Source organism: Emys orbicularis, chromosome 1 (genome assembly GCF_028017835.1).
Source record: "Emys orbicularis isolate rEmyOrb1 chromosome 1, rEmyOrb1.hap1, whole genome shotgun sequence".
Classification (NCBI taxonomy): Eukaryota; Metazoa; Chordata; order Testudines; family Emydidae; genus Emys; species Emys orbicularis.
The window spans coordinates 146,396,035-146,422,111 of NC_088683.1; the positions used below are offsets into that span (position 1 = coordinate 146,396,035).

At 46.2% G+C, this 26,077-nt stretch overlaps 2 protein-coding genes across 2 annotated transcripts in view; one reads left to right on the top strand and one right to left on the bottom strand.

Moving 5' to 3' along the window:
* LOC135873060 (scavenger receptor cysteine-rich type 1 protein M130-like) overlaps nucleotides 1-20,622 on the top strand; it is a 97,353-nt gene extending 76,731 nt beyond the window's left edge. The window contains exons 8-16 of the mRNA XM_065397535.1: nucleotides 1,693-1,755; nucleotides 1,842-2,156; nucleotides 7,372-7,407; nucleotides 9,018-9,155; nucleotides 17,040-17,135; nucleotides 18,133-18,216; nucleotides 18,890-18,979; nucleotides 19,402-19,554; nucleotides 20,498-20,622. Of these exons, the coding sequence (XP_065253607.1) occupies nucleotides 1,693-1,755; nucleotides 1,842-2,156; nucleotides 7,372-7,407; nucleotides 9,018-9,155; nucleotides 17,040-17,135; nucleotides 18,133-18,216; nucleotides 18,890-18,979; nucleotides 19,402-19,554; nucleotides 20,498-20,622 (1,100 nt within the window). The remainder of the gene's footprint in view (nucleotides 1-1,692; nucleotides 1,756-1,841; nucleotides 2,157-7,371; nucleotides 7,408-9,017; nucleotides 9,156-17,039; nucleotides 17,136-18,132; nucleotides 18,217-18,889; nucleotides 18,980-19,401; nucleotides 19,555-20,497) is intronic.
* LOC135873059 (alpha-2-macroglobulin-like) overlaps nucleotides 1-26,077 on the bottom strand; it is a 1,316,454-nt gene that overhangs the window by 875,562 nt on the left and 414,815 nt on the right. The gene's annotated exons all lie outside the window — the stretch shown is intronic.

A 26,077-nucleotide genomic window follows, 5' to 3' on the forward strand; every position in this document is an offset into this window, starting at 1 on the left:
AGGGTGTGATAGAAATGGTGAATGTATTTACTTTTCAGTATAGACAGTCTTACATTCGCAGCAGTGACAGACATATCATATAATCATAGAAGATTAGGGTTGGAAGAGACCTCAGGAGATCATCTAGTCCAACCCCCTGCTCAAAGCAGGACCAACACCAACTAAATCATCCCAGCCAGGGCTTTGTCAAGCCGGTCCTTAAAAACCTATAAGGATGGAGATTCCATCACCTCCCTAGATAACCCATTCCAGTGCTTCACCACCCTTCTAGTGAAATAAAAGTTTCATTGTCCATTCTAGGAATGAGAATACAGCCCCTGGAAAACAAACATGGGAGTTATTTATACAAGCTGTGTGTTACACAGTGCAATCAGTTAGTGAGACCCCACAAATGCCCATAGGCAGGGGAACTTGGGGTGTGAGGGATGCTTCAGCACCCCCAGTTTTTGTGCGGGGTCCCAGCTGCTGCCCCCGTGCTCCACTGTTGGTCCCGCACATGGGGTCCTGCTGCTGGCTCCACAAGCAGGGCTCTGCTCCCGCCCCCAGCTGTGGTCCCAGCCTCAGTCCCCTTATCCCTATCCACGTCTCCCCACCGCCCCCCGAGCCACGGCCTAGTCCTGGCCCGAACTAGGGGGAGAGGGGGCATGGATATGGGTAAGGGGGGCAAGGTAAAAAGTTTGGGGACCACTGGTTTTCAGCTCCCAACTGTAAAAATTGTTCCAGCGCCACTGCAAATGCCTCCCATTAGTGAGAGTCATTTGGGAATCTCTGTGGCTATACTTTGGGGATGAACAATCAGAGATGGGCCAAATGTCAGTGAATAGGACGTGAGCGGTACCAGTCCCAGGCGAGGCTGAGTGGTTGAAGTAGGAGTCATGCCCAGTGGTTAGAGCAGGAGCTGGTAGCCAGAAATTAGAGCCAAGGGTCAGAGCCGGAGGCCAGAGCCGAAGTCAGAAATCGGAGCTCAGTGTCAGGACCAGGTTACCTGGAGCAAGGCAAGGGGTAAGTCCGGAGTCAAGGCAACAGCAAGACTAGGAACAAGACAGGAAAACGAGGTATCCTAGCTGTGGGAAATGCTTTGAGCAGTTGCTGAATGGCTCCTGTGGCTGCTGGATTCTGGCCAGAGCTGGACTGCTGACCCTTCCCACCAATCAGGCTGTACGACCAGTCAGGCAGCCTAATACAGGCCGCTGCGCTTGTTAGTCTGCCTGGAGTCTAGCTCTGCTGCAGCCCCTGCTTCCTGACCCCCAGGCTGTGAAATCTGGGTCAGGATCAGAATTCCCAAAAAGTGTGTCTGTGTCTGTGCGTGTCGGTGAGAGTTTGTTTCAGATCTAAAGTCCCATTTTGGTCTCAATTCTAATACCACCATCTCTGGATCCCCACAATAATGTGGGTGAGTTTCGGGTGACAAATCTGTTTACCTTCAAACAGGGCCAGAAGCAGCTGTACACAGGGTGGATGGAACAGACTCAGATAACCACAAACGCACACACCAACAGGGAGCTGCATAAAGACTTCAACAGCCAAAAAATCCACTAAGTAATACATCCATTAGCTCTGAAACAAACTAGATTTTAGATTTAAGTTTATAAAATTGCTGAAATTTAGGGGTTTAATATACAGATAAACCCTACTCTCTCCCACATCACACACTCTTCGCGGTCCGTTCAGTTCATCATTTTCTCTGCATAGGACAAAAAGAGAAACCACCTCAGACCCTGTTTGCCGAATGCCCGAACTCTCCAAGCTGCACAGGTATTTCTGCTTCTCTGTGTCTCATTCTTGGTCCCTAAGGACTTTCCCAGCTGTTCCAGTAACATGTGAGGTTTCTGCATTTCCAGACCGGGAGAAGTTACGCGTCATGGGAGGAGAGGACAGATGCTCGGGGAGAGTGGAGGTTTGGTACCGTGGCTCCTGGGGAACAGTTTGTGATGACTCCTGGGACATGGCGGATGCTAACGTTGTGTGTAAACAACTGGGCTGTGGATCTGCTGTATCTGCCCCGGGCAAGGCTGCATTTGGTGAGGGGACTGGTCCCATCTGGGTAGAAACGTTGAATTGCAGAGGGACAGAGTCATCTCTCTGGGACTGTCCTGCCAAGCCCTGGGGTGAGAGCAACTGTGGTCATAAGGAAGATGTTGGAGTGAATTGCTCAGGTGAGTGACAGGAGATGTTTCTGCTACATGCTATAATTTTCCGGAAGAAGGATGGGTCCAATTGCCTTCCCCCACTGGTCACAGACCAGGCCCTCCCATCTCCCATGTGCAGGAGCATCAATGATGCTATAGGGTCGAACCTTTGTGGCATCAGATTGGTGCAGACATCAGCCCACATGGTCCCTGCATCCATCACAGGCCCCAGTGTGCTGGTTTGTTACTAGTCAGTATAGGAGGACATGGGCCCTAAATCACTAACATACACACCCTGTGCTGGTCTGAGGGAGTTTGTAGAAGTGACATCTCAAGATCTCCGGGGACTCTGAGGGGCGCTACCCAGTGACAAACACATCACTTCCCCCAGACTCCAACTCTCCTCCCTTTAGACTCATAGACTTTAAGGTCAGAAGGGACCATTATGATCATCTAGTCTGACCTCCTGCACAACGCAGGCCACAGAATCTCACCCACCCACTCCTGTAACAAATCCCTAACCTATGTCTGAGTTATTGAAGTCCTCAAATCGTGGTTTAAAGACCTCAAGGTGCAGAGAATCCTCCAGCAAGTAACCCGTGCCCCACGCTGCAGAGGAAGGCGAAAAACCTCCAGGGCCTCTGCCAATCTGCCCTGGAGGAAAATTCCTTCCCGACCCCAAATATGGCGATCAGTTAAACCCTGAGTATGTGGGCAAGACTCACCAGCCAGCACCCAGGAAAGAATTCTCTGTAGTAACTCAGATCCCACCCCATCTAACATCCCATCACAGACCATTGGGCATATTTACCTGCCAATAATCAAAGTTCAATTAATCGCCAAAATTAGGCTATCCCATCATACCATCCCCTCCATAAACTTATCAAGCTTAGTCCTGAAGCCAGATATGTCTTTTGCCCCCACTACTCCCCTTGGAAGGCTGTTCCAGAACTTCACTCCTCTAATGGTTAGAAACCTTCGTCTAATTTCAAGTCTAAACTTCCTAATGTCCAGTCTATATCCATTTGTTCTTGTGTCCACATTGGTACTAAGCTTGAATAATTCCTCTCCCTCCCTGATATTTATCCCTCTGATATATTTATAAAGAGCAATCATATCTCCCCTCAGCCTTCTTTTGGTTAGGCTAAACAAGCCAAGCTCTTTGAGTCTCCTTTCATAAGACAGGTTTTCCATTCTTCAGATCATCCTAGTAGCCCTTCTCTGTACCTGTTCCAGTTTGAATTCATCCTTCTTAAACATGGGAGACCAGAACTGCACACAGTATTCCAGATGAGGTCTCACCAGTGCCTTGTATAATGGTACTAACACCTCCTTATCTTTACTGGAAATACCTCGCCTGATGCATCCCAAGACCGCATTAGCTTTTTTAACGGCTATATCACATTGGCGGCTCATAGTCATTCTGTGATCAACCAATACTCCGAGGTCCTTCTCCTCCTCTGTTATTTCCAACTGATGTGTCCCCAATTTATAACCAAAAATCTTGTTGTTAATCCCTAAATGCATAACCTTGCACTTTTCACTATTAAATTTCATCCTATTACTATTACTCCAGTTTACAAGGTCATCCAGATCTTCCTGTATGATATCCCGGTCCTTCTCTGTATTAGCAATACCTCCCAGCTTTGTGTCATCCGCAAACTTTATTAGCACATTCCCACTTTTTGTGCCAAGGTCAGTAATAAAAAGATTAAATAAGATTGTCCCAAAACCGATCCCCGAGGAATTCCACTAGTAACCTCCTTCCAGCCTGACAGTTCACCTTTCAGTATGACCTGTTGTAGTCTCCCCTTTAACCAGTTCCTTATCCATCTTTCAATTTTCATATTGATCCCCATCTTTTCCAATTTAGCTAATAATTCCCCATGTGGAACGGTATCAAATGCCTTACTGAAATCGAGGTAAATTAGATCCACTGCATTTCCTTTGTCTAAAAAATCTGTTACCTTCTCAAAGAAGGAGATCAGGTTGGTTTTGCATGATCTACCTTTTGTAAAACCATGTTGTATTTTGTCCCAATTACCATTGACCTCAATGTCCTTAACTACTTTCTCCTTCAAAATTTTTTCCAAGACCTTGCATACTACAGATGTCAAACTAACAGGCCTATAGTTATCGGATCACTTTTTTCCCCCTTCTTAAAAATAGGAACTATGTTAGCAATTCTCCAGTCATATGGTACAATCCCTAAGTTTACTGATTCATTAAAAATTCTTGCTAATAGGCTTGCAATTTCATGTGCCAGTTCCTTTAATATTCTTGGATGAAGATTATCAGGGCCCCCCGATTTAGTCCCATTAAGCTGTTCGAGTTTGGCTTCCACCTCGGATGCGGTAATATCTACCTCCATATCCTCATTCGTCATCCTACCATTATCCCTAAGCTCCTCATTAGCCTCATTAAAGACTGAGGCAAAGTATTTGTTTAGATATTGGGCCATGCCTAGATTATCCTTAACCTCCACTCCATCCTCAGTGTTTAGTGGTCCCACTTCTTCTCTCTTTGCTTTCTTCTTATTTATATGGCTATAGAACCTTTTACTATTGGTTTTAATTCCCTTTGCAAGGTCCAACTCTACATGGCTTTTGGCCTTTCTCACTTTATCCCTGCAAGTTCTGACCTCAGTAAGGTAGCTTTCCTTGCTAATCCCTCCCATCTTCCACTCCTTGTAGGTTTTCTGCTTTTTCTTAATCACCTTTCTGAGATACTTGCTCATCCAGCTTGGTCTACAACTCCTGCCTATGAATTTTTTCCCCTTTCTTGGGATGCAGGCTTCTGATAGTTTCTGCAACTTTGACTTGAAGTAATTGCAGGCCTCCTCCGCCTTTAGATCCACAAGTTCTTCAGTCCAATCCACTTCCCTAACTAATTTCCTTAATTCTTTAAAGTTAGCCCTTTTAAAATCAAAAACCCTAGTCCCAGATCTATTTTTGTTTATCCTTCCATCTAGTTTGAACTGAATTAGCTCATGATCGCTCAAACCAAGGTTGTCCCCTACAACCATTTTTCTATGAGTTTCCCCACTACTCACCAAAACCAAATCTAAAATGGCATCCCCTCTTGTTGGTTTTTCAACTACTTGGTGAAGGAATCCATCAGCTATCACATCCAGGAAAATCTGAGCCCTATTATTACTACTAGCACTTGTCCTCCAGTCTATATCTGGGAAGTTAAAGTCTCCCATGATCACACAATTCCCATTAGTTTTTACTTCATTAAAAAGATTAAAGAGGTCTCCATCCATATCCAAATCGGATCCCGGCGGTCTGTAGCACACCCCAAGCAGTATGTCAGGGGAGGCTCTAGTAGCTTTCTTTCCCAATGTGATTTTTGCCCAGACAGACTCTGTCTTATCCATTCCATCACTTCTTATTTCTTTACAGTCTATCTCATCATTGATAAACAATGCTACTCCACCACCTTTGCCTTTATTTCTGTCTTTCCTAAACAGCACATAGCCTTCAATACCTGTACTCCAGTCATGACTACTATTCCACCATGTTTCTGTTATCCCTATAATATCTGGTTTCACTTCCTGCACCAGTAGCTCTAGTTCCTCCATTTTGTTACCTTGGCTCCTTGCATTAGTGTACAAACATCTTAATTTTTGCCGTTTGGTTTCACTGACATTCTTTACCCGATTAGGCACAGACATTCTACCGCCAGTATCACCTATTAGACTGGTATCTACACAACCCTTCCTCCTTACGTCTATTCTCATACTCACGGCTGTATCCTTCTTACTTTGTTTTCTTCCTTCTCAATGTTAAATTCCGGCGTGGAGATTACCTGGACATCTCCCAACCATCTCCCCCCAATTCCTAGTTTAAAGCTCTCTTAATCAGTTGTGCCAGCCTCCATCCTAGAAGTCTATTTCCCTCCTTACTCAGGTGAAGTCCATCCCGAGAGAACAGTCCTCTGTCCATGAATGCTTCCCAGTGGCCATACATCCCAAAGCCCTCCTTGTAGCACCACTACCTGAGCCATCTGTTGATCACCATAATCTTGTCACACCTTTGTTGCCCTTCTCTAGGAACAGGCAGAATCCCATTGAAGATCACCTGAGCCTCGATTTCCTTAAGCGTCTTCCCCAGCCTGGCATAGTCTCCCTTGATATGTTCCAGCGAGAATCTAGCTGTATCATTTGTTCCCACATGAAGGACAATCAGCGGATTCTTTCCCGCTCCCGTTAGGATCCTTTTCAGCCTCAGGTCCACATCCCGTATCTTAGCACCCAGCAGACAGCACACCCTTCTGTTCTCCGGATCAGCTGTAGTTACAGGCCTGTCTATTCTTCTCAGTAAGGAGTCCCCAATCACATAGACCTGCCTTTTCCTGGTAACGGTGTGATTCTCCAGTCTATCCCTCTGGCTGCAAGTCGTCTCGATTTCTATTGTCCCTTGAAATCCTCCGCAACCTATCCCGTATCCTCCTGGGGCTCATATTTGGTGTTATCTCCATTGACTCTTCCCCTCTTCCTATAGGACTAGCTGCTCTTCTCTTCTTTCTTGCCCTCTCACCTTCAGCGACCACCTGCTGTGCCCCTTCTTCATTTTCCAACTCCGCAAACCTGTTTCTGAGCTCTATTTCTCCTTCACTAGCCTGTCTCTTCCTCTGCCTGGTTCTCTTAGACACATGCTTCCACTGTCCACTTTCCTCACCCAGCAGTCTCCCCTCAGAATTCTTCGGTCCTGTTTCCATCTGCAAGTCTGAGCTTTTTCCTTCAGCCTCCTCATGTCTTTGCTCCATCATCTGCTCGAACCCCCTTCTAAACTCGACCAGAGTTTCCACCTGCATCTCCAATCCTCTGATCTTTTCTTCCATCAGCTCTATCAGGTGGCATTTCATGCAGACGACACTCTTTTCAGATACCCCCTCCAGGATTATGTATATGCCGCAGCTTCCACATCCAGTCATCCTCATTGTGTCTTCCACTGCTGCCTCTGTCCCCGTCATAGCCATCCCACCTAAAACCTGTTAGTCCGGGAAACACAAACCAAACCACGCCCCCCACACACAGGAAAGGAAAACAAAAAAAGAGAAAAACCACAGGCGCCAAAACACAGGCACAACACCACCCCCTCCCTTCACTAGCCTGTCTATTCCTCTGCCTGCCTCTCTTAGTCTCGCCCGCAAACTCCCCTTGCAAACTCCCACTGAAACTCCCCTGTTTACAGCTCTGTTTGCTGGCTCCTGTGCCACTGCACCTTTCCCTTTGCAGGTGTGACAGAGATGGTAGCATCACTGAGTAGAACAGGTAAATCATCCCCTGCTCCCATCAAGAGTTAAATTTACCTGCTGCTGGGTCACAGAGGATGAGCTGCAAGCTGCAGCCTAAGGCAGGAGCTCCTTTCCATGTGTAAGCAGGGGAATAGTCCCGCTATTGTGGGGAACTTTCCTGGCTTATACAGTACCCCAGTGAAGTGGGCTAATGAAGGAATCTGAATTCTTGCTCTGACTTTCTTTACCCAGAGGCCTGCCTGACCTCAAGGGCTCCCCTTCCACTCTCCTTTGTGGCAGAGTCCTCATAACTCCAACAAGGTTGGGCCCAGGATCAACCCCCAACCTGGTTGTGGTCACTTAGGGCAGGGGCTAAGGTGTCCTCACTCTCTACACTGGATGCTTCCTTGACCCACTGATCATTACATACAGTTCAAAGCAAATGCAATTTATTAAACAGCAATCAATTTAAAAAAAAGGGGGGGGAATGGGAAAGGTTAAAGGAAAACACGTCACCCCGCTCTGTGGCACGGGGACATCACAACCAGTGTCTCTGGACTGTAAGGGAAGTTCACAGTCTGTTCCTCACACGTCCCAGGCTCCTTCTCAGGCCCTGGCTGTGCTGCAGGGATGCTGTGGGTCGGACACTTGCTCTGATGGTGGCCACACGCCCTCAGGCTTTAATTGGCAGAACCCTTCTTCCCAGCGTCGCCCCCGCCCTGTCGGTGTTACAATCCCCCTCCAAGTCTGGCTTGCAAGGCCTCTTGGCTGGAGGTGTCTCCCTGTGCTGGGCCCACTGCCCAGGGTCCCCCTCGCTCTGCCCAGCTGCTCAGTGCACCCAGCTCCGGACTGCTCCAACCCGAGCTCCAGCTCCATCACTCTGTCTCAGCTCCAGCTCCACTCTGCCTCAGCACGGCTGCTGCTACTCTGCCTCCAGCTCCCTGGGCTGCTTTTCTGGCCTCTCTGGATCTGGTTGACATAGCTGTCCTCCCAGCACAGGTCTCCCCTGTGGGCTGATTCTGTGACTCTGCTCCCCCTGGGCTGCTTCTCTGGTTCTCTCTGGCTGGCGCGGCTCTGCTCCCCAGCTTAGCTCCAGCCCCTGCTCTCTCAATAGCTCAGCCCCACTCTGTTCCAGGCAATTCCAGCTCACAGGGAGGACAGGATCCCCCCCAGCCTCCTGACTCCTTCATTAGCCTGCCCACCCTGTCAATCAGGCTGACCTGGAGCACTGGCCTCTCCCCATTGTTCCTGGGGACTGTCAGCCTCAGGGTCCTGATTTCCCATCGAACCTTCCCCCTCCTTCTGGTACTGGGAGATGGCCAACTGAAAAAACCCACTGAGTTTTAGTAAGGGGCCAACAGTCCCCTTACACATGGCCTGTGAAATCTGAGGGCGAATGACACCTGGGTGGGAGCTGCAGGCCCTGCTGAGCCTGACGATTCCTGTCTGCTGGCTCCAGCTGACAGGGCAGGGCCCATGATTTAAACAGCAGCCTGTGAGCTGTCCCCATGGCGCACAGATTGTGTCCCAGCCCGTTACCCTGCTGTCTTTGGCTATGCAATGAGTGACTGTGGAGCTCCCTGTCCCCCCCCTCCCCGCGACTCTCACAGGATAATCTCTCCCTGTTGCATGTTCATTTCCATCCAGCTCCCCCGCGCCGTCCTCTGACCAACAGTGGGAGAGTCACAGTGCCCGTGATCATCTGCATTATCCTGGGTTCCCTGCTCTGCCTGGTCTTAATCATTCTGGGTGCACAGGTGCGAAGTGCCAGGGCACAGTACAGAGGTGGGTGTTGATTGGTGTCACTGTGTGAAATGCCTCTGAAATAGCAGGGGGAGCTATGTCTAAGGGGGGTGGGACGTTGGCAGTGTAATGGAAGGTTAAGTTGTATTATACTGTTCGGCCACGAAGTGGCGTTGCATGTAACAACTTATTTTAGCTAACCTCAGCCATGCCTGACAGAGCATTAAGGGATCTTATTGTGCACACGTCTGGTGAGTATTTCTCTGGGAAGGAAGCTCTGTAGCCATTCCATAGCTGGTACAGAAACCTGACCTGCTAATAGCAGCCCTGCCACCTACCATGTACAAGGTGTACGTGATATGGTGCCCGAAGTTAAGCACTGCCAGAAGAGAAGAAAAACAGAGGGAAGAGAGCAACAGAAGTTGCAGACAGAAGGAGGAGCAATGAAGGTTGCAGACAGGAAAAAAAAAGCAACACAGGTTGCAGGATTTCATCAACATCTCCCTCTTCGTTGCCCCAGAGAACTTCAACTTTGACAGACCTTCACAATTGACAGACTAGAAGCAGCATTTTGCAAGATTTCAATTGCTATAAAACTCCATAAGGAAACTGAGGTATGGTGTTTAGTTCATGCTATTTGGAAGCAAACAGAACATTTCTTTAAATCCTTTGATTTGCCTGAGGACAGTCACAAAGATGACTATGAAAGGGTTCTGGCTATGTTTGATGCATACTTTATACACTGGAAGCTCAAAGTTACAGAACTGACCAGTGAACCACACACCTCATTTGGAACTGGAAGTACGCAATCAGGCAGCACCAGAGACCGCCCCCTCCCCCCCCAAAAGCAAATACAATACAATACTGTCTTAAATGTAAATGACTAAAACAATTAAAGGGAAAGGTTAAAAAAAGATTTGACAAGGTAAGGAAACTGTTTCTGTGTTTGTTTCATTTAAATTAAGATGGTTAAAAGCAGCATTTTTCTTCTGAATAGTAAAGTTTCAAAGCTGTATTTAGTCAATGTTCAGTTGTAAACTTTTGAAAGAACAACTGTAACATTTTGTTCCGAGTTACAAATATTTCAGATATCAGAGGGGTAGCCGTGTTAGTCTGGATCTGTAAAAAGCGACAAAAAGTCCTGTGGCACCTGATAGACTAACAGATGTATTGGAGCATGAGCTTTCGTGGGTGAATACTCACTTCATCAGATGCATGTAGTGGAAATTTCCAGAGGCAGGTATAAATATGCAAGCATCAGTCTAGAGATAACGAGGTGAGTTCAATCAGGGAGGATGAGGCCTTCTTCTAGCAGTTGAGGTGTGAACACCAAGGGAGGAGAAACTGCTTTTGTAGTTGGCTAGCCATTCACAATCTTTGTTTAATCCTGAGCTGATGGTGTGAAATTTGCAAAATTGTTTCTGGGATCTATCATATGTGATGATACAGAGCCTGTCTGGAGAGTGAAACTGATCATTCCGAGAAACACTATTGACTTTGAAATTAACTTAGGAGCCCATGTAACAGGCGTCTCAGACGGGCCTTACAATCACCTTCAACCCCTCCCAGAGCTGAAGTCACCTGACACAGCTCTGACTAGCCCTGGAGGCATTCTGAATTGCATGGGACAGTTCACCACAGAAATATCTTTCAAAGACAAAAACTTCTCATTCAGAATGCATGTGATCAAAGGATCAAACATCAACAGCGTTCTCCACCTCAGTGTGGCAGCCATGATGGGCCTAATGAGAAAAGCAGAAGAACTTGACAGAGGGATTTTTGAAAGGAGACCCAGTACAACTAAACTCAAGATAAAATGCTGGAGCATACAATCAACAGATGCAACAGAGCAAACTCTACAAATGGCAGATGCAGAACAAGAGGAAGAAAACTCAGAGATTCCAAACAGGCCTCAGGCAGTCATTGCAACTGATGGAAAGCCAGATGACTAAGTTGTTACTTGTTTGGGTTGGGTAATTAGAAAACTAGTACCACTGACAGATGTTAGGGCTTTTTCCCTTGCCCCTCTCTTGGTTCTTATCACACAAACAGAAAGCAGAAGACCATAGTCCAAGTGCAGGTAATGCAATGTTTATTGGAGTTAATCAAGCAAGCATATCCATAGCTCTGTACGCCACAGAGTTTTCCCTGTCCTTTTCCCCACCTTCTTTTTCTTAGCAGGCTTAATTATACCTATAGTGCACGGCCTTGGTCCCACCCCTTACAATTTATGGTCATGTTCCCTTTTGGAGGATCATGAGTATGGACACTTTGGTACTGCCTCTTTTGTACCCCATGGGAGGGGTAAAGAGTAAGGTTATGTTTCGGTCAGAGTCACCTTTTCTCTGGCTTTTTAGTGTTTCTTATGCTTCCCCACCACCCCTCTTGCCCCCTCCTATCTGGTTGCTTGACCTTGCCTTGAGATAAGGGTTGAGTCAGTCTTCAAGTGCACGCTTGTATATTAAACTCCCACCATACCCAGCAACACTTTAACGCTTTTCCTTATTTCTTTTCATTGTGCTATAAACCCCATCTGGAAGCAACACACAGTGTTTTCGTTCTTCGTTCACACATATTAGTAAGGAGAATATAAAAGTATCAAAAGTCAGACCCCAAATTTTATCCTAGGCTAAGAGACAGGCCTATATGCTAACAAGAGACACTTAATAGACTGATCTGTGCAAAACTACAAAGATACCATGATAATTTAAATTTTGTAAATGGTAGGAATGTAGAACTCAAAAGGGGAGATGTAATGGAAGGCTAAACTGTATTATACTGTTCACCCACTAGGTGCCACCTTGTGTAACGTACCTTGTTTAAGCTAACTTCAGCCATACCTGGCAGAGTATTAAGGTATCTTATGGTGAACACATGTGGTGTGTACCTCTCTTGCAGGGAAGCTCTGTAGCCAGTCCAGATGAAAGTAAATTGGGAGGAGTTGAGACTAGTGGGGATAACAGAGAAATAATACAAAGGGGAAAAGCAGTGGTCCCTTGCTCTCAAGTGGGGAGGGAGCCCACTCCGTCTCACTGTGTCAGGCAGCAGCACACAGGCTCAGGTCCCACTGGCTGGGCCGATCTGTAAACAGTCTAGAGCTCACAGCCTCCTGTCAGGGCTGCCGTCAATCAAGAGTCTAGGGCTCTGGCCCTCTAGGTGGGGCAGAGTATAAGCAGTCTTTAGTCTACACCATCCTGGCTGGGACAGCCAGCAGTTAATGGTTTATTAGGGAAGCTATGGCCCTCTGGGCAGGGAAGAGTGGGGAGGAGGTGTTGCCGAAGCTTCTTCGCTAAGGCAGCTAGCAAACACACAGTCTGGGGCTCTGGCTCTTTGGGTGGGGGCAAAGCAGGGAGCACCAAACAGTCTAGGGATTCAGGCCCTCAGGCAGAGCAGAGCACCAAACAGGCAGGTTTGATGTCCTGGCTCTGGCAGAGAGCAGACCTCTTGGCCGAAGGTGGGGAGGCTGCCACCCCAGGAATGGGGTTGGCAGCAGGGGATGGGGGGACCTTGGCGCACCCTACTTCACTGCGTCGTAGCCCAGGGCCCTAAAAGTGGTGGACTGTTCCATTGGGTCAGTAGGGATCCAACTAAAATATGTTGACTCGGGTTTTGACAGTGAAACGGGACCAAAGTCCAGTTTCCTTCGGCTACTTCCTACCAGCGTCTGAGTGAGGGGTTCCACAGTGCCCGGGTTCTTGGTCTCGTCGGGGTATTGGCCGATGGCAGTCCCGGCAATTTCTCTCCAGGGATGGTCTCCTTTGGGGACAGGATCCTGCCCAGTGCAGGTCCAGCTCCAGAGTTCTGCAGCAGACTGGAGACAGGGAACAGAGGGTAGGAATAAATGGTAAATTTTCAGAATGGAGAGGGGTAACTAGTGGTGTTCACCAAGGTCAGTTCCAGGACTAATCCTATTCAATTTTTTCATAAATGATCTGAAGAAAGGGGTAAACAGTGAGGTGGCAAAGTTTGCAGATGATACTAAGCTGCTCAAGATTGTTAAGACCAAAGCAGACTGTGAAGAACTTCAAAAAGATCTCACAAAACTAAGTGATTAGGCAAGAAAATGGCAAATGAAATTTAATGTGGATAAATGTAAAGTAATGCACATTGGAAAAAATAACCCCAACTATACATACAATATGATGGGGGATAATTTAGTTACAGCTAATCAGGAAAGAGATCTTGGAGTCACCATGGATAGTTCTCTGAAGACGTCCACGCAGTGTGCAGCGGCAGTCAAAAAAGCAAACAGGATGTTAGGAATCATTAAAAGGGGATAGAGAATAAGACAGAGAATATCTTATTGACCTTATATAAATCCATGGTACACCCACATCTTGAATACTGTGTACAGATGTGGTCTCCTCATCTCAAAAAAGATATACTGGCATTAGAAAAGGTTCAGAGAAGGGTAACTAAAATGATGAGGGGTTTGGAACGTGTCCCATATGAGGAGAGATTAAAGAGTCTAGGACTTTTCAGCTTGGAAAAGAGGAGACTAAGGGGGGATATGATAGAGGTATATAAAATCATGAGTGGTGTGGAGAAAGTGAATAAGGAAAAGTTATTTACTTGTTCCCATAATATAAGAACTAGGAGCCACCAAATGAAATTAATGGGCAGCAGGTTTAAAACAAATAAAAGGAAGTTCTTCACACAACGCACAGTCAACCTGTGGAACTCCTTACCTGAGGAGGTTGTGAAGGCTAGAACTATAACAGGGTTTAAAAGAGAACTAGATAAATTCATGGAGATTAAGTCCATTACTGGCTATTAGCCAGGATGGGTAAGGAATGGTGTCCCTAGCCTCTGTTTGTCAGAGGGTGGAGATGGATGGCAGGAGAGAGATCGCTTGATCATTACCTGTTAGGTTCACTCCCTTTGGGACACCTGGCATTGGCCACTGTCAGCAGACAGGATACTGGGCTGGATGGATCTTTGGTCTGCCCCAATACGGCCGTTCTTATATTCTTATGTTCTAACATTAAAAAGCTTCAGGTATAAAAAATCAGTTTGGAGGGCCCTTCTGCAGTGTTTTCTGCATTACTCAGTTTCTGAGTTTTCTTATACAAGAAAAACAAAAAATAACCAACCAACCAAGACTTCGAACACAGTAGTTATAGCTATTTCCACTGTGCAGAGCTTCACAGTGTAACTGATGCTACTAATCTGGTCACCTTACAGGAAACTGGCAGCAGTTCCTATGTTCCCTGGCTCCCACTCAAATGAGATGCAAGGCCCTCACATTATGTTTCCTGTCCTGCCCTGGTAATTCCGGTGGGGGGCAGAGCAAGTTTGGCTCCGCCCACCAGAGGCAGTGTAGTGGTCCCTCACTCTCAGGTGGGGCGGGAGGCCACTTCGCCTCACTAGAGGAAATAATACAAAGTGACTGCAAATATTGTTAGAAAAAGAACATGTTGAGATTCCATTTAGAAAAGTGCAAGAAAATCCATGTGAGGGAAAGATCCCGAATAGAGAGATACAGCAGGAGGGAGGGTACGAGGAAGGAGAAATGCTGCAAAAGAGCTTGGGTGATAATGGTGAAAGAGATCAGACAGTTCTATTAGGCATTTAGGGAATATCTACACTGCAGTGATAGGTGTGATTGCAGCATATGTAGACATACCCGAGGTAGCTTTTACCTAGCTAGGTAAAACTAGCTGGCATAACAACAGCAATGTAGTTGCGTCAGCATGGCTGTGATATGGGCTAGCCACTGGAGTATGCACCCAGGCTCCTCGGCGAGGTTGTACATGGAAGGTTAGCCTGTGCTGCTGTGTCTGCTGACACATGGCTAGCTAGATCTAAGTCAGCTCAGATGTGTTTATGCATCCTGCAATCACACCTCCAGATTGCCGTGTTGATGTACCCTTATACAAGAACATAAGAATGGCCATGCTGGGTCAGACCAAATGTCCATCTAGCCCAGTATTCTGTCTTCCAACAGCGGCCAATGCCAGGTGCTTCAGAGGGAATGAACAGAACAGGTAATCGTCAAGTGATCCATCCCCTGTCGCTCATTCCCAGCTTCTGGCAAACAGAGGCTAAGGACACCATTCCTGCCCATCCTGGCTAATAGCCATTGATGGACCTATCCTCCATGAATTTATCTAGTTCTTTTTTGAGCCCTGTTATACTCTTGGCCTCCACAACATCCTCTGGCTATGAGTTCCACAGGCGTTGACTATGTGTTGTGAGAAGAAATACTTCCTTTTGTTTGTTTCAAACCTGCTGCCTATTAATTTCATTTGGTGACTCCTAGTTCTTGTGTTATGAGAAGGAGTAAATAACACTTCCTTATTTACTTTCTCCACACCAGTCATGATTTTATACTCATATGGCAGCTTTTCCATACCCCTAATCATTTTTGTTGCCCTTTTCTGAACTTTTTCCAATTCCATCTGCACGCAGTATTCAAGATGTAGGCGTACCATGGATTTATATAGAGGCAATATGATATTTTCTGTCTTATTATCTATCCCTTTCCTAATGATTATCAATATTCTGTTAGCTTTTCTGACTGCCACTGCACATTGAGTGGATGTTTTCAGAGAACTATCCACAATGACTCTAAGATCTCTTTCTTCAGTGGTAACAGCTAACTTAGACCCCATCATTTTATATGTATAGTTGGGATTATGTTTTCCAATGTGCATTACTTTGCGTTTATCAACACTGACTTTCATCTACCATTGTGTTGCCCAGTCACCCAGTTTTGTGAGACCCCATTGTATTTTTCGCAATCTGCTTTGGACTTAACTATCTCGAGTAGTTTTGTATCATTTGCAAATTTTGCCACCTCACTGTTTACCCCTTGTTCCAGAGCATTTATTAATATGTTGATCAGCACTGGTCCCAGTACAGATCCCTGGGAGTCACCACTATTTACCTCTCTCCATTCTGAAAACTGACAATTTATTTCTTCCCTTTGTTTCCTACCTTTTAACCAGTTACTGATCCATGAGAGGATCTTCCCCCTTATCCCATGACAGCTCACTTTTCTTAAGAGCCTTTGGTGAGGGACCTTGTCAAAGGTTTTCTGAAAATCTAAGTACACTATATCCACTGGATCCCCTTGCTGCCCCCCTCAGAGAAGACTAGTAGATTGTCAAGGCATGATTTTTTTTACAAAAACCATGTTTACTCTTCCCCAACAAATCGTGTTCATCTATATATCTGATAATTCTGTTTTTACTGTAGTTTAAACTAATTTGCCTGGTTCTGTAAATTCGGATTCTGGCCTGTAATTGCTGGGATCGCTTCTTGAGCCTTTTTTAAATATTGGCATCACGTGAGCTATCCTCCAGCCATCTGGTACAGAAACGGATTTAAATGATAGGTTACAAACCACACTTAGTAGTTCTGCAATTTCATATTTGAGTTCCTTCAGCCTCTTGGGTGAATATTATCTGGTCCTGATGACTTATTACTCTTTAGTTCATCAATTTGTTCCAAAACTTCCTCTAAAGACACCTCAATCTGGGACAGTGCCTCAGATTTGTCACCTAAAAAGATATGTAGATAGTACTTTCCATTTTTAAAGCACTGCACAAATATTAGCTAATTATTCCCCACACAGTCTCTAGGCAGTACATATACAAGTACTATTTTGCACATAGGTGTGAGCACCAGGATAGGAGAGGAATGATTTTGGGTGGTACTAGGAGTAATAGGATAAATTTATGTAGGGACCATTAAGGCTGAATATCAAGATAAACTTAATGACAGTGAAATAGCCAATAGAACAAACAGGAGAGGGATGTGGTCCCCGTCACCTGGGACGCTGAAGTCTAAACTGGACAGAGCAGTGGGAATGTGCTGTAGGGACCAGTCCTGCACTGGCCTGGGGGAGGGGCTGGATGATCTCATAGGGTTTCCCATCCCTAGCTTCTCTGATCCTGTGCAAACCCTGCCCTTTGTTTTTAGGCTCCAGAAGATCCTTGGACCCTTTCTCTGAGGCCGTGTACGAGGAGATCGATTATAACCTGATGAGAAAGAAGCAGGAAATGTTTGATCGCTCAGGTCTGTGTGTGTCATTCCTAACAGGGAGAAAATTTCTAATGCACTCTGCATTCTAAAGCTCTGACCTAGAGCTAAATCTCTGCAGCCTTCAAGCCTGTGAGTCCTGGATGGCTGCAGATGCTGGGTCTGTGAAGAGATCAGTCAGTTACTGGACTGAGATGAATGAGTTTCCTCCCTAGCAGGCTCTGCTAGCCCCATTCTGAGGACAGTCGGGCTCATCTGTACATCCTGCAGCTTTAGGGGGTAATTAGTTATGGGTCAGGAAAGTGACTGTTCACGTCCTTTTGACTCAATGTCAATCAGTTGGGAAGATGCTGCTCTCAGTTTAGCACATTGTGGGGCACTATGAGCGTGGTCAATACGTCTCCCTCAGGCTACTTCTGAGATGCACATTCTCCTCTCTACTAATGGTGTGGGTTGGTCACACACTCTGATACTGGGTGGGGCATGGCCTAATCTGGCAACAAGGCAGGGGAGGGGGAGTATCTTGCATAACAAAATGGGAGTCATGTCCGTGGCTGAGGAGGTCTCGACCAGCAGCCTCAGCCATAATTTTCTGCTGGATCAGGCCATGAAGTAGCAACATTCAGGAGGAGAAGATAAACATTCCTCTCTAAACAGATTCTTACACCCTGAGTGTGACTCAAAACACGCTCCCCAGTTCATGAGAAGGATTCAAATGAAACCCACAGGAGGGGGTCCCATGGTAAAAGGCTCACTCAGTCCCTGCCTCACCTCATGAGGTCAATATGGCTGTTCCCAGCATCTTCCCAGTCTGATTCATCCACCCCAAAGCCACATTTACCACAAAAAAATGGACATTTATCTTGGAAAATCTGTGTCAGCCTCTCACCACTCAGTCACTGTGAATTCAGCATCTTCTCTTGAAGGAGCAATATACTGAGACCATAAAGCTTGCTCCAGGACCTGGATGCATTGCCCATCAGCCAATTTCGCTGCTCTCACTGTGATAACATCCCATTTATCATTTCTCCAGTCTCCTATTCAGATGACTCAGTGACGAAGCTGCAGTATTACACGGGGGACAGCGAGGGGGAAAACGATCCTGGATCAGAACAAGGTAACAAGGATGGGGGTGGGTAAAGAGACACATAAAAGATTTCTGTCCAACTCTTGTTGGAAACATGAACAAATCCTCACCCTTTCTGTGTGTGGTTGACGGTGCTCTCCCTCAGGGGAGGAGCTGCAGGGAACTGGGCAGAGAAATATTCACACGGTATAAAAGAATCTGACTTCCACAGCTGACACGTGTCACTATACAACCCCTGATCTATGCCCCATGATCTTAGCCCCTGCCTCCTTGGCATATAGCCCAATTCACGATCCAGCCCATATAAAGTAAGGACTTTAAACTATGTCTTTATAGAGTTCAGTTGAATTCACAATGGTCAGCTCTGGTGTGGCAGCTACTGTCTCCCAATGGGTCCAGGGTTAGCTCAATACCAGCATAGATCCTGATCTCATTGAAGGGCATGACAAAGTTGCCATTAGATGCTGTGGGGCAGGGCTGGGCCCTAGTTATTTTTGAGGCAATAAAGTTGGCACAATTATTGTTTCACAGAATGTCCATGACTCTCCCTTTTCCCCTGGGTCACCCTGTGACTTCCCGTACAGACTCTATGATGAACAGAACAGCCCAAACTCCAAGACAACAGGCCTTTAATGGGGAACTAAAACTTGCTGGGGAAATGGGTGTGTTCAGGGGAAGCTGAGTGTGGTGTTTGCTGTTCCAGAGGGAGCTTCCCCGGGGGGGTCTCGGTTGGATTATGACAACGTGGAGGAGCCTGCCTTGAACAACGTCCCCCAGACTCCAGACGGTCGAGGTGAGCAGTGATGAATCTGCCTCCTGGAAGCCACATTACCCCTTGGCTACTGCTGCTCCACTCCCTTCATTCCCTAGTCTGCCCTTTGATCCTGAGCTCAAGGCTGGGAAGAATTAACCCAGACTAGCCTGGCTGGAGCCAGGGAGACGCATTCCACAATTAACAGCTCCCCTCATTGTGCCCTTAAGGAGCCATGTCTTTGTTAGTTTTATGCTTCCTGTTTGCTTCCCCACCAACAGCCTCCTTTGATTTTCTCTGTGCAGTCTGGCAGGATAATATCAAACAGCTAAACTGGGGTGTATGTGGCATTCATAAGAAATAATACACATAACTCCCTCGTTTGCCACTCCTGGCATTTAGCTTATTTCTCTATTCAGTGGAAAGCCTCTTCTCATTACCATTAATTCACATCTTTATTTCAGAGGTCCCGGCCCTGCCTGGAGATGACCCAGGGGACGGTTATGATGATGCCAGAGAAATTTCTGACCCTGAAGATGACCCTGGTTCTGGACCGAGAGCCCAGGAAGTCACTGGGGCCCATGGAGGAAGTGTCAGGAACTGGGATTCACAGACAGGTGAGTGATGTGTGGACAATTCACCTGGAAGAGCCTTTACTGGCCACTAGAGGTCACTGTCACTGCACTGAAATACATTGGTAAACTCCAGCTGTATCCCCACCCTAACCTCTACTAAACAAAGTTAAATGGACTTAAATCAAGAAATAGAGAAGATTTCCTATTAAGATCTGTGATACTACAAATACTAGATCCCATCTGTCACTTTACTCACATGAATAGTCTTGCTGACTTCAGTGGAATTGTCCAAATCATCAAAGTTACAAGAGTCCATTGGCAGGATCGGGGCCAAAGTGCCTTTCCCCAAACAAGTGCCCTGGGTGGTAATGGGAAGAGCAGGTCCCTCGAGTGTGGTTAGTTAGTGGCCTGGCATCAGGTTTGAAATCACTCACTTCAATATGTAAATGTCTCTGTTAGCATAGGATCAGAGTTGGGGCCAATGGCTGAGCTCCGACTTTGCACCTCAGGGGAAACTGGGTTGGGATGAAATGTGCATTTCTTTGGTCTTGGTGGGAATAATGTGCAAATGAGCATTGTGTGGGCAGGTGAGATCTGTGATGCCCAGGCATGTTCCATGGGCTAGGGTCCCCACCCAGCTCCAGCCACGAGGTCTCTGCTGACGTGTGATCCCTTAGGGACTATATCAGCTGTCAGGAATTACAGCAGCTCCCAGTGGCCTATCAGGGAGTCATCACCAGCTCACTGCCATCCCCACACTTCTCCTGCACCAGGGAGGTCTCAGCACAGAGAGAATCTGCTCCCACATGTTTTCTTTGAAGAACAGAGATAGATAAGGAATTAAACTTGTCAGAGACCCACTCAGAGGAACTGGGGGCAGGGGCTGATTCACAGCCCATACTGTACGTTGCCCATCCATTATGTGAGAACACGTGGGTGGAGAATGGATACATTGACTATAATGTGACCTCCTTTCTATTTCCAGGCTGGAGTCTGCACTCGCTAAGAAGTGAAGGGGCCTCTGGGGCTGAGAGTGACGTCCTCTCCCCACCTCCTTGTGACCCGGGTTATGATGATGTTGGTGATGGCGTCTCTGGGTCATCAATATAAGAATGGCTGGGTTCAGATCAAATATCCTGTGTGGATGTAAATGCTGTATGGTTAAACTTTTCCTGTCCCAAATGCTCATTGGGCAATGGGGGTATTGGAGACAATCCCTGCCTGGGAACTACTTCAATTAGCGTTTTTATTTCAGTTTTGGTTAAATGCAAGAAATAAGTGTGACTGAGACAGGCGCTGTGATTTCCCCTCTAATTTCCCATTGATCAGACAATCTGGAACTTCCCTGCTTTTTTGTTCCTAACATTTCTTCATTGTGAATTTTTGCTTTTTCTTATTAAACCCTTTTTGAAGATCTGTTTCAGGCCTGATGTTTCTCTCGTGAGGTGTGTTGGGTGGCTGTATGTGGATCAGCAGGGAGAGAGATGGAGACTGATGTGACGGGTTTGGTCACAGAGACCCCCTTGGGACTGGCACATGATGTGCTGAGATTACCTCTGAGCCCATTTTCCCTGCCAGCTTGGGACTCCAGAACCCTGCCTTGTTAAGCCAGACACACTAGTATGCTACAACACAGACCCAGGTCTGGTCCACGCCCCCAAAGCTGCAGACTTTAACCAAAAACTTCTCATTAGGTCTGCTATCTCCAGCACCCAGACACCCAGCTCCCAATGGGATCTAAACCCCATATAAATCCATTTTATTCTTTACGAAGCTTATACAGGGTAAACTCATAAATTGTTCGCCCTCTATATCACTGAGATATGCACAGCTGTCCCCCAGGTATTAATCACTTACTCTGGGTTCAATAATAAACAAAAGTGATTTTATTAAGAATAAAATGTAGGATTTAAGAGGTTTCAAGTAATAACAGACAGAACAAAGTAAGTTACCAAGCAAAATAAAGCAAAAACACACAAGTCGAAGTCTAATACATTAAGAAACTGATTACAGGTAAAATCTCACCCTCAGAGTTGTTCTAATAAGCTTCTTTCACAGACTAGACTCCTTCCTAGTCTGGGCCCAATCCTTTCCCCTGGTACAGTCCTTGTTAGTTCCAGCAGATATCTTAAGTGGAAAGCAGGGGTGTTCTCATGACTGGTAGCATCCTTTGTTTTGTCCCACCCCCTTTTATAGCTTTGGAACAAGGCAGTAATATTTTGTCTCTCTGGGTCTCATCCCTCCTTCTATATGGAAAAGCACGAGGTTTAAGATGGATTTCAGTATCAGGTGACATGTTCACATGTCCTGTGAGACCCAGCCTCTATTCTTCCTGGGCTGGCTCACAGGAACACAGGAAGGCTTGCAGGTAAATGAACCATTTACAACCAATTGTCCTAATCAATGGGAGCGATCAAGATTCCAGACCATCATTAATGGCCCACACTTTGCACAGATACAATAAGACCTCAGAGTTATACTTCGTATTTTTAGCTTCAGATACAAATATGATACATGCACACAAATAGGATGAATATATTCAGTAGGCCATAAGCTTTGTAATGATACCTTACAAGAGACCTTTTGTCTAAAGCACATTCCAGTTACATTACATGAAAACTCTTAAGCGTATTTCCATAAAACATTATGGAGTGCAACGTCACAACTGAATCACCCAAAAGTAATAATGTTAAAATGTCACTTCTCAGGTATTGCCGGCTCTAGGATGGGCACTGCACTGAGAGTGAATGTTCATCAGGGGTGTGGTAACAGTGAGAAACCCAGCAACAAAATATTCCTAACTCCAGAGAGGGCCCTAACCCCCAATCCAGACTCCAGACTTTCCTCTGAAATCCAGGAGGATAAATTAGAGGTTATTTACAGGTACCTTAATGAGCACACACACAAACACACACAAAATTAGACAGTGACAAGAGTCCCCTAATCTCTTCTCTGCCCTACACATTCTGATACTATTCCCGTCACTGTGGCATCAGAGCATCGTATAGAGATGCAGGAAGTGACATGATTTTCTTTCATCACATGTGGGTCGTTCTCCATCCTTCCCCCTGGGGAAAAAGTGCATATGGATTCTTATGGAGGGTTATGGGGGTTTATTTGCAGTTATATTTTATGACATGCTGTGAGCTTATGCTACTAAAGGCAGATTTAAGCAGCTCACTTTCAAGTGGAACAGAAAGAGGGTTCAGGTGGTTTTGTGATCCTGTGGGAGAAACAATTGCAACTAGCTGTGCTGGTTCTCTTTCTAAAAGATACACTTTAGTTCAACCAAAACTGTGGGCTTGATGTAGGAATTACTTTGTGAAATCTGTGTTATTCTGGAGGTCAGACTAGATGATCAGAATGGTCCCTTCTAAGCTTTGAAAGTCAAATATGAATCCCTGTTGTGAGATAACATAGCCAGATCTACAACACCCCTCCACCAAAATAGTCAGATAATTGCATCAGTGTCTCTAATTAAAGAGCAAGCAAATGGCAGGAGTTTGTAGGAGAGTAAAACAGCCCTACTGGGTTTTGGTTACAGTATGATCATGTCCACTCCCTGAGAGTAACAAAAAGGGGCTGTACTGGAAGCAAACACATACAGAAGTAAATAAGCATCCTGGCTGAGTTCTACAATTTCTAGCAACTGAACTATCTAGGTACTCCTACGGCCCCGTCCTTTTAATATCTCAGCCTCTCCCAGACATTCATCAATTTACCCTCACATCATCCCTGTGAGTTACGTAAGTATCATTGTCCCCAGTGTACAGGTGGGGAGCTGAGGCACAGAGAGGTTAATAATTTAGCCATAGATGACGCTTTGGGATAACCCAGGCCAGTAAGGGGTTCAGTCAACACCTGCCTTGCAACCCTGGGTGCCTTAAATGCTATGTTGCTGTGGCTTTCTATTGGCTGAGACCATTAATGCCTTGCTGTGGAAGAGCACAGAGCAATCCTCACTCAAATGACCCATTGTTAGGCACATACTCAAGAAGCCATGACTTCAAGCTCTCATTGCCCGGCCTTTACTGTCTATGTTCTGGGTAATTTCATTTAGCAGGTTAGAGGGAAACTACTCTGATGTCACCTCAGGTCTCCTGTTGTACCTGAGTTATTTTGGTCAGGACAAATCCTAGGCATGGCATGGAAACTGCTCCGATTTCAAGAATTGATGATCTCCTAGCCATGCTGGCTCTCTTACATCTGCCATCAACTTCTGACATCCTTGACATTCAGGGGAGGGAGGGCATTTGCAATCTCTGAGACCCCTACGGCTTTCCCCAGGAAGTCTCTTTTTCAATTTCTCCTTGGAGGCCTTAGAGAGGTGTCAGGGTCACACACCTGAGCACCAGGGAGGAGCCGCTTTGGAGTTTTCTCCTTTCTTACTAATTTCTTTTCATAGAAAATTGAGCTTCCCTATTTGGGAGGTTAGAGTTTCATCTCACTGTTCAATCTGATCCACCTATCACCAGCCAAGCTCTGGGCCCACCAATCACTAGATTAAGATGGAAGAAAAGTTTCCCACCTAGGATTCTACCCCTTTGAAGCACTGGTGGTGTTTTGTCCTTCTGTCTTTCTTCCCTTTGCTCCCTCCCTCCTCTCTCTTCTTCTTTCTTTTTTTTCCCCCTTCTCCCTGCTTCCCTCCCTCTGAGGCAATAGGTTCAGGGCCTGAGTATATCCGTCCCTTGGCAGTAAGATAATATTTGCTTTCAGAGCCACTGTCGAGTACCCAGTATCTTCCCCCTACTCTGCTGGCAGGGCAGTGTAACGCCCTCCCATATAGCTCCCCTCTAGCCTATGCTGCTGTTGGAGAGTGAAGAGGAGGGAGGGGGCAGAGACTCTGAACATGCACTGTTCAGTGTCCATCATTTAGAGCAAGTTAGTGGAATTTAGTGTTTCCGTAGTGGCTTCACCTTTCTGTCCAAGAAGGGGCAAAAATGGAGGGCAAATCTCCCCCAAATAAGACTTGATTTCCTAACACAGCCCTCTTGAGCCCCTTGCACTGGGTCTGGACAGCACATTCCCTGCAGAGGGTTCTCCAGAGCCATCCCCACTGTGTTTGGAAATATCCCAGCAATAAGGTTCCCAGTCCTTCCTTTGTAGGTGACTGTTCCTCAGGCTGAGAGTCTCTGAGCTGGGCCAGCCCCTGTGAGGTGCTGAGCACCCACAACCCCTGTGACAGGATCCCCGGGGTGAAGCCTGGGACTGTGGGACCGCTGTGGCCTCTTAACTCTCCAGCCTGGGCTGTCTCTCACAGTGCTTTGCTAGTGACAAGCAGCAAACCCCTCCAGGTGCTGTTATCACTCAGCACGACAGTATGTGGAGCCCCACACCCAGCTAGATTGCCTGAGTGCTCCCAGAGCCACTCATGACTCACACAGAGAAAGGCACCAGCCAATTCCCCCCCCAGTTCCCAGCACTGTGCCTCAGGAAGACAAGCAGTGCAAGTTTATTAATTGGTTTACCACTACATCAATGGAAAGTGGATATACACCAGTCTTTGCAAACCTGAGCAGATTTACCAAACACTTCAGGCAAACCCTCTAGTAAAGTTAAACAGTTAAACAAGTTAATTGACTACAAAAGATAGCTGTTAAGTGATTATAAGTAATAGGCAAAAATTCAGAGTGGTTACCAAAATAAAATAAAATAAAATAAAATATAAGCACACAGTCTAAACTCTCAACCCTATTAGATTGGGTAACATCTAGATTAAGTACTTTTTCACACCCCACTGGATATTGCAGTTCATAGTACACAGGTTTCACCCTGGAAACCTGGGCCAGTCCCCTCTGTTGGGGTCTTCAGTCTTCTGAGTGTCCTTGTTGATTGCAGTGTGGGTGAGGGAAGGAGAAAGGCCAAGCATGTGGCCGCTGTGTTCTGTTTTCTACCCTTAGTCCATGTGCTTGGAAAACACAGGTCCAGGCATGTCTGGTGGGCGTTGCTGAATCATAAGGTGAAGCAATACCTCGGTGTGTCTCCTGTGAGTAAGTCATTGAATTGAAACTCCTCTGCTGGACAATGGCTGGTGATGTCTGTTCAGCACCCACCGGGGCATTGCTTACCTCCCTTGTCATTGTCTCTGGAGAGTTAGCATCTGGGCGATTCCCAAACCCACAGCATATTATAGTGAAAACCATACAACACAATTCTTATAATTTTATATGCATATGCACATATTTAGATGGAAGAATGACTTTCAGCAAATCATAACCTTTCCACTGATATAACACATGGCATGTTTTATATGCAATATCACAATTATATGTAAATGAGGAATATGGGGGTTACAGAAAGCTCCCTCAGGGTATAGAATGTCACAACCCCCATTGAAATCAATGGGTTCCAAGAGGGCCCAGCACCTCATATGACTGGGACCTTCTAAATCTTAGGCAGGGAATAGATTCCCAGGGAAAATCCGGACTTCTGGGTTCTAATTGATCTCCAATCTGTGGGGAGTGGGGTGTGGCATCTTGTAATAACTGAGCCTGCAACTTTATCCTAATGGTAAGTTCAATTGTAAATTGTGAAAGTTCATAAAATGTCACAATAACCTGTAACA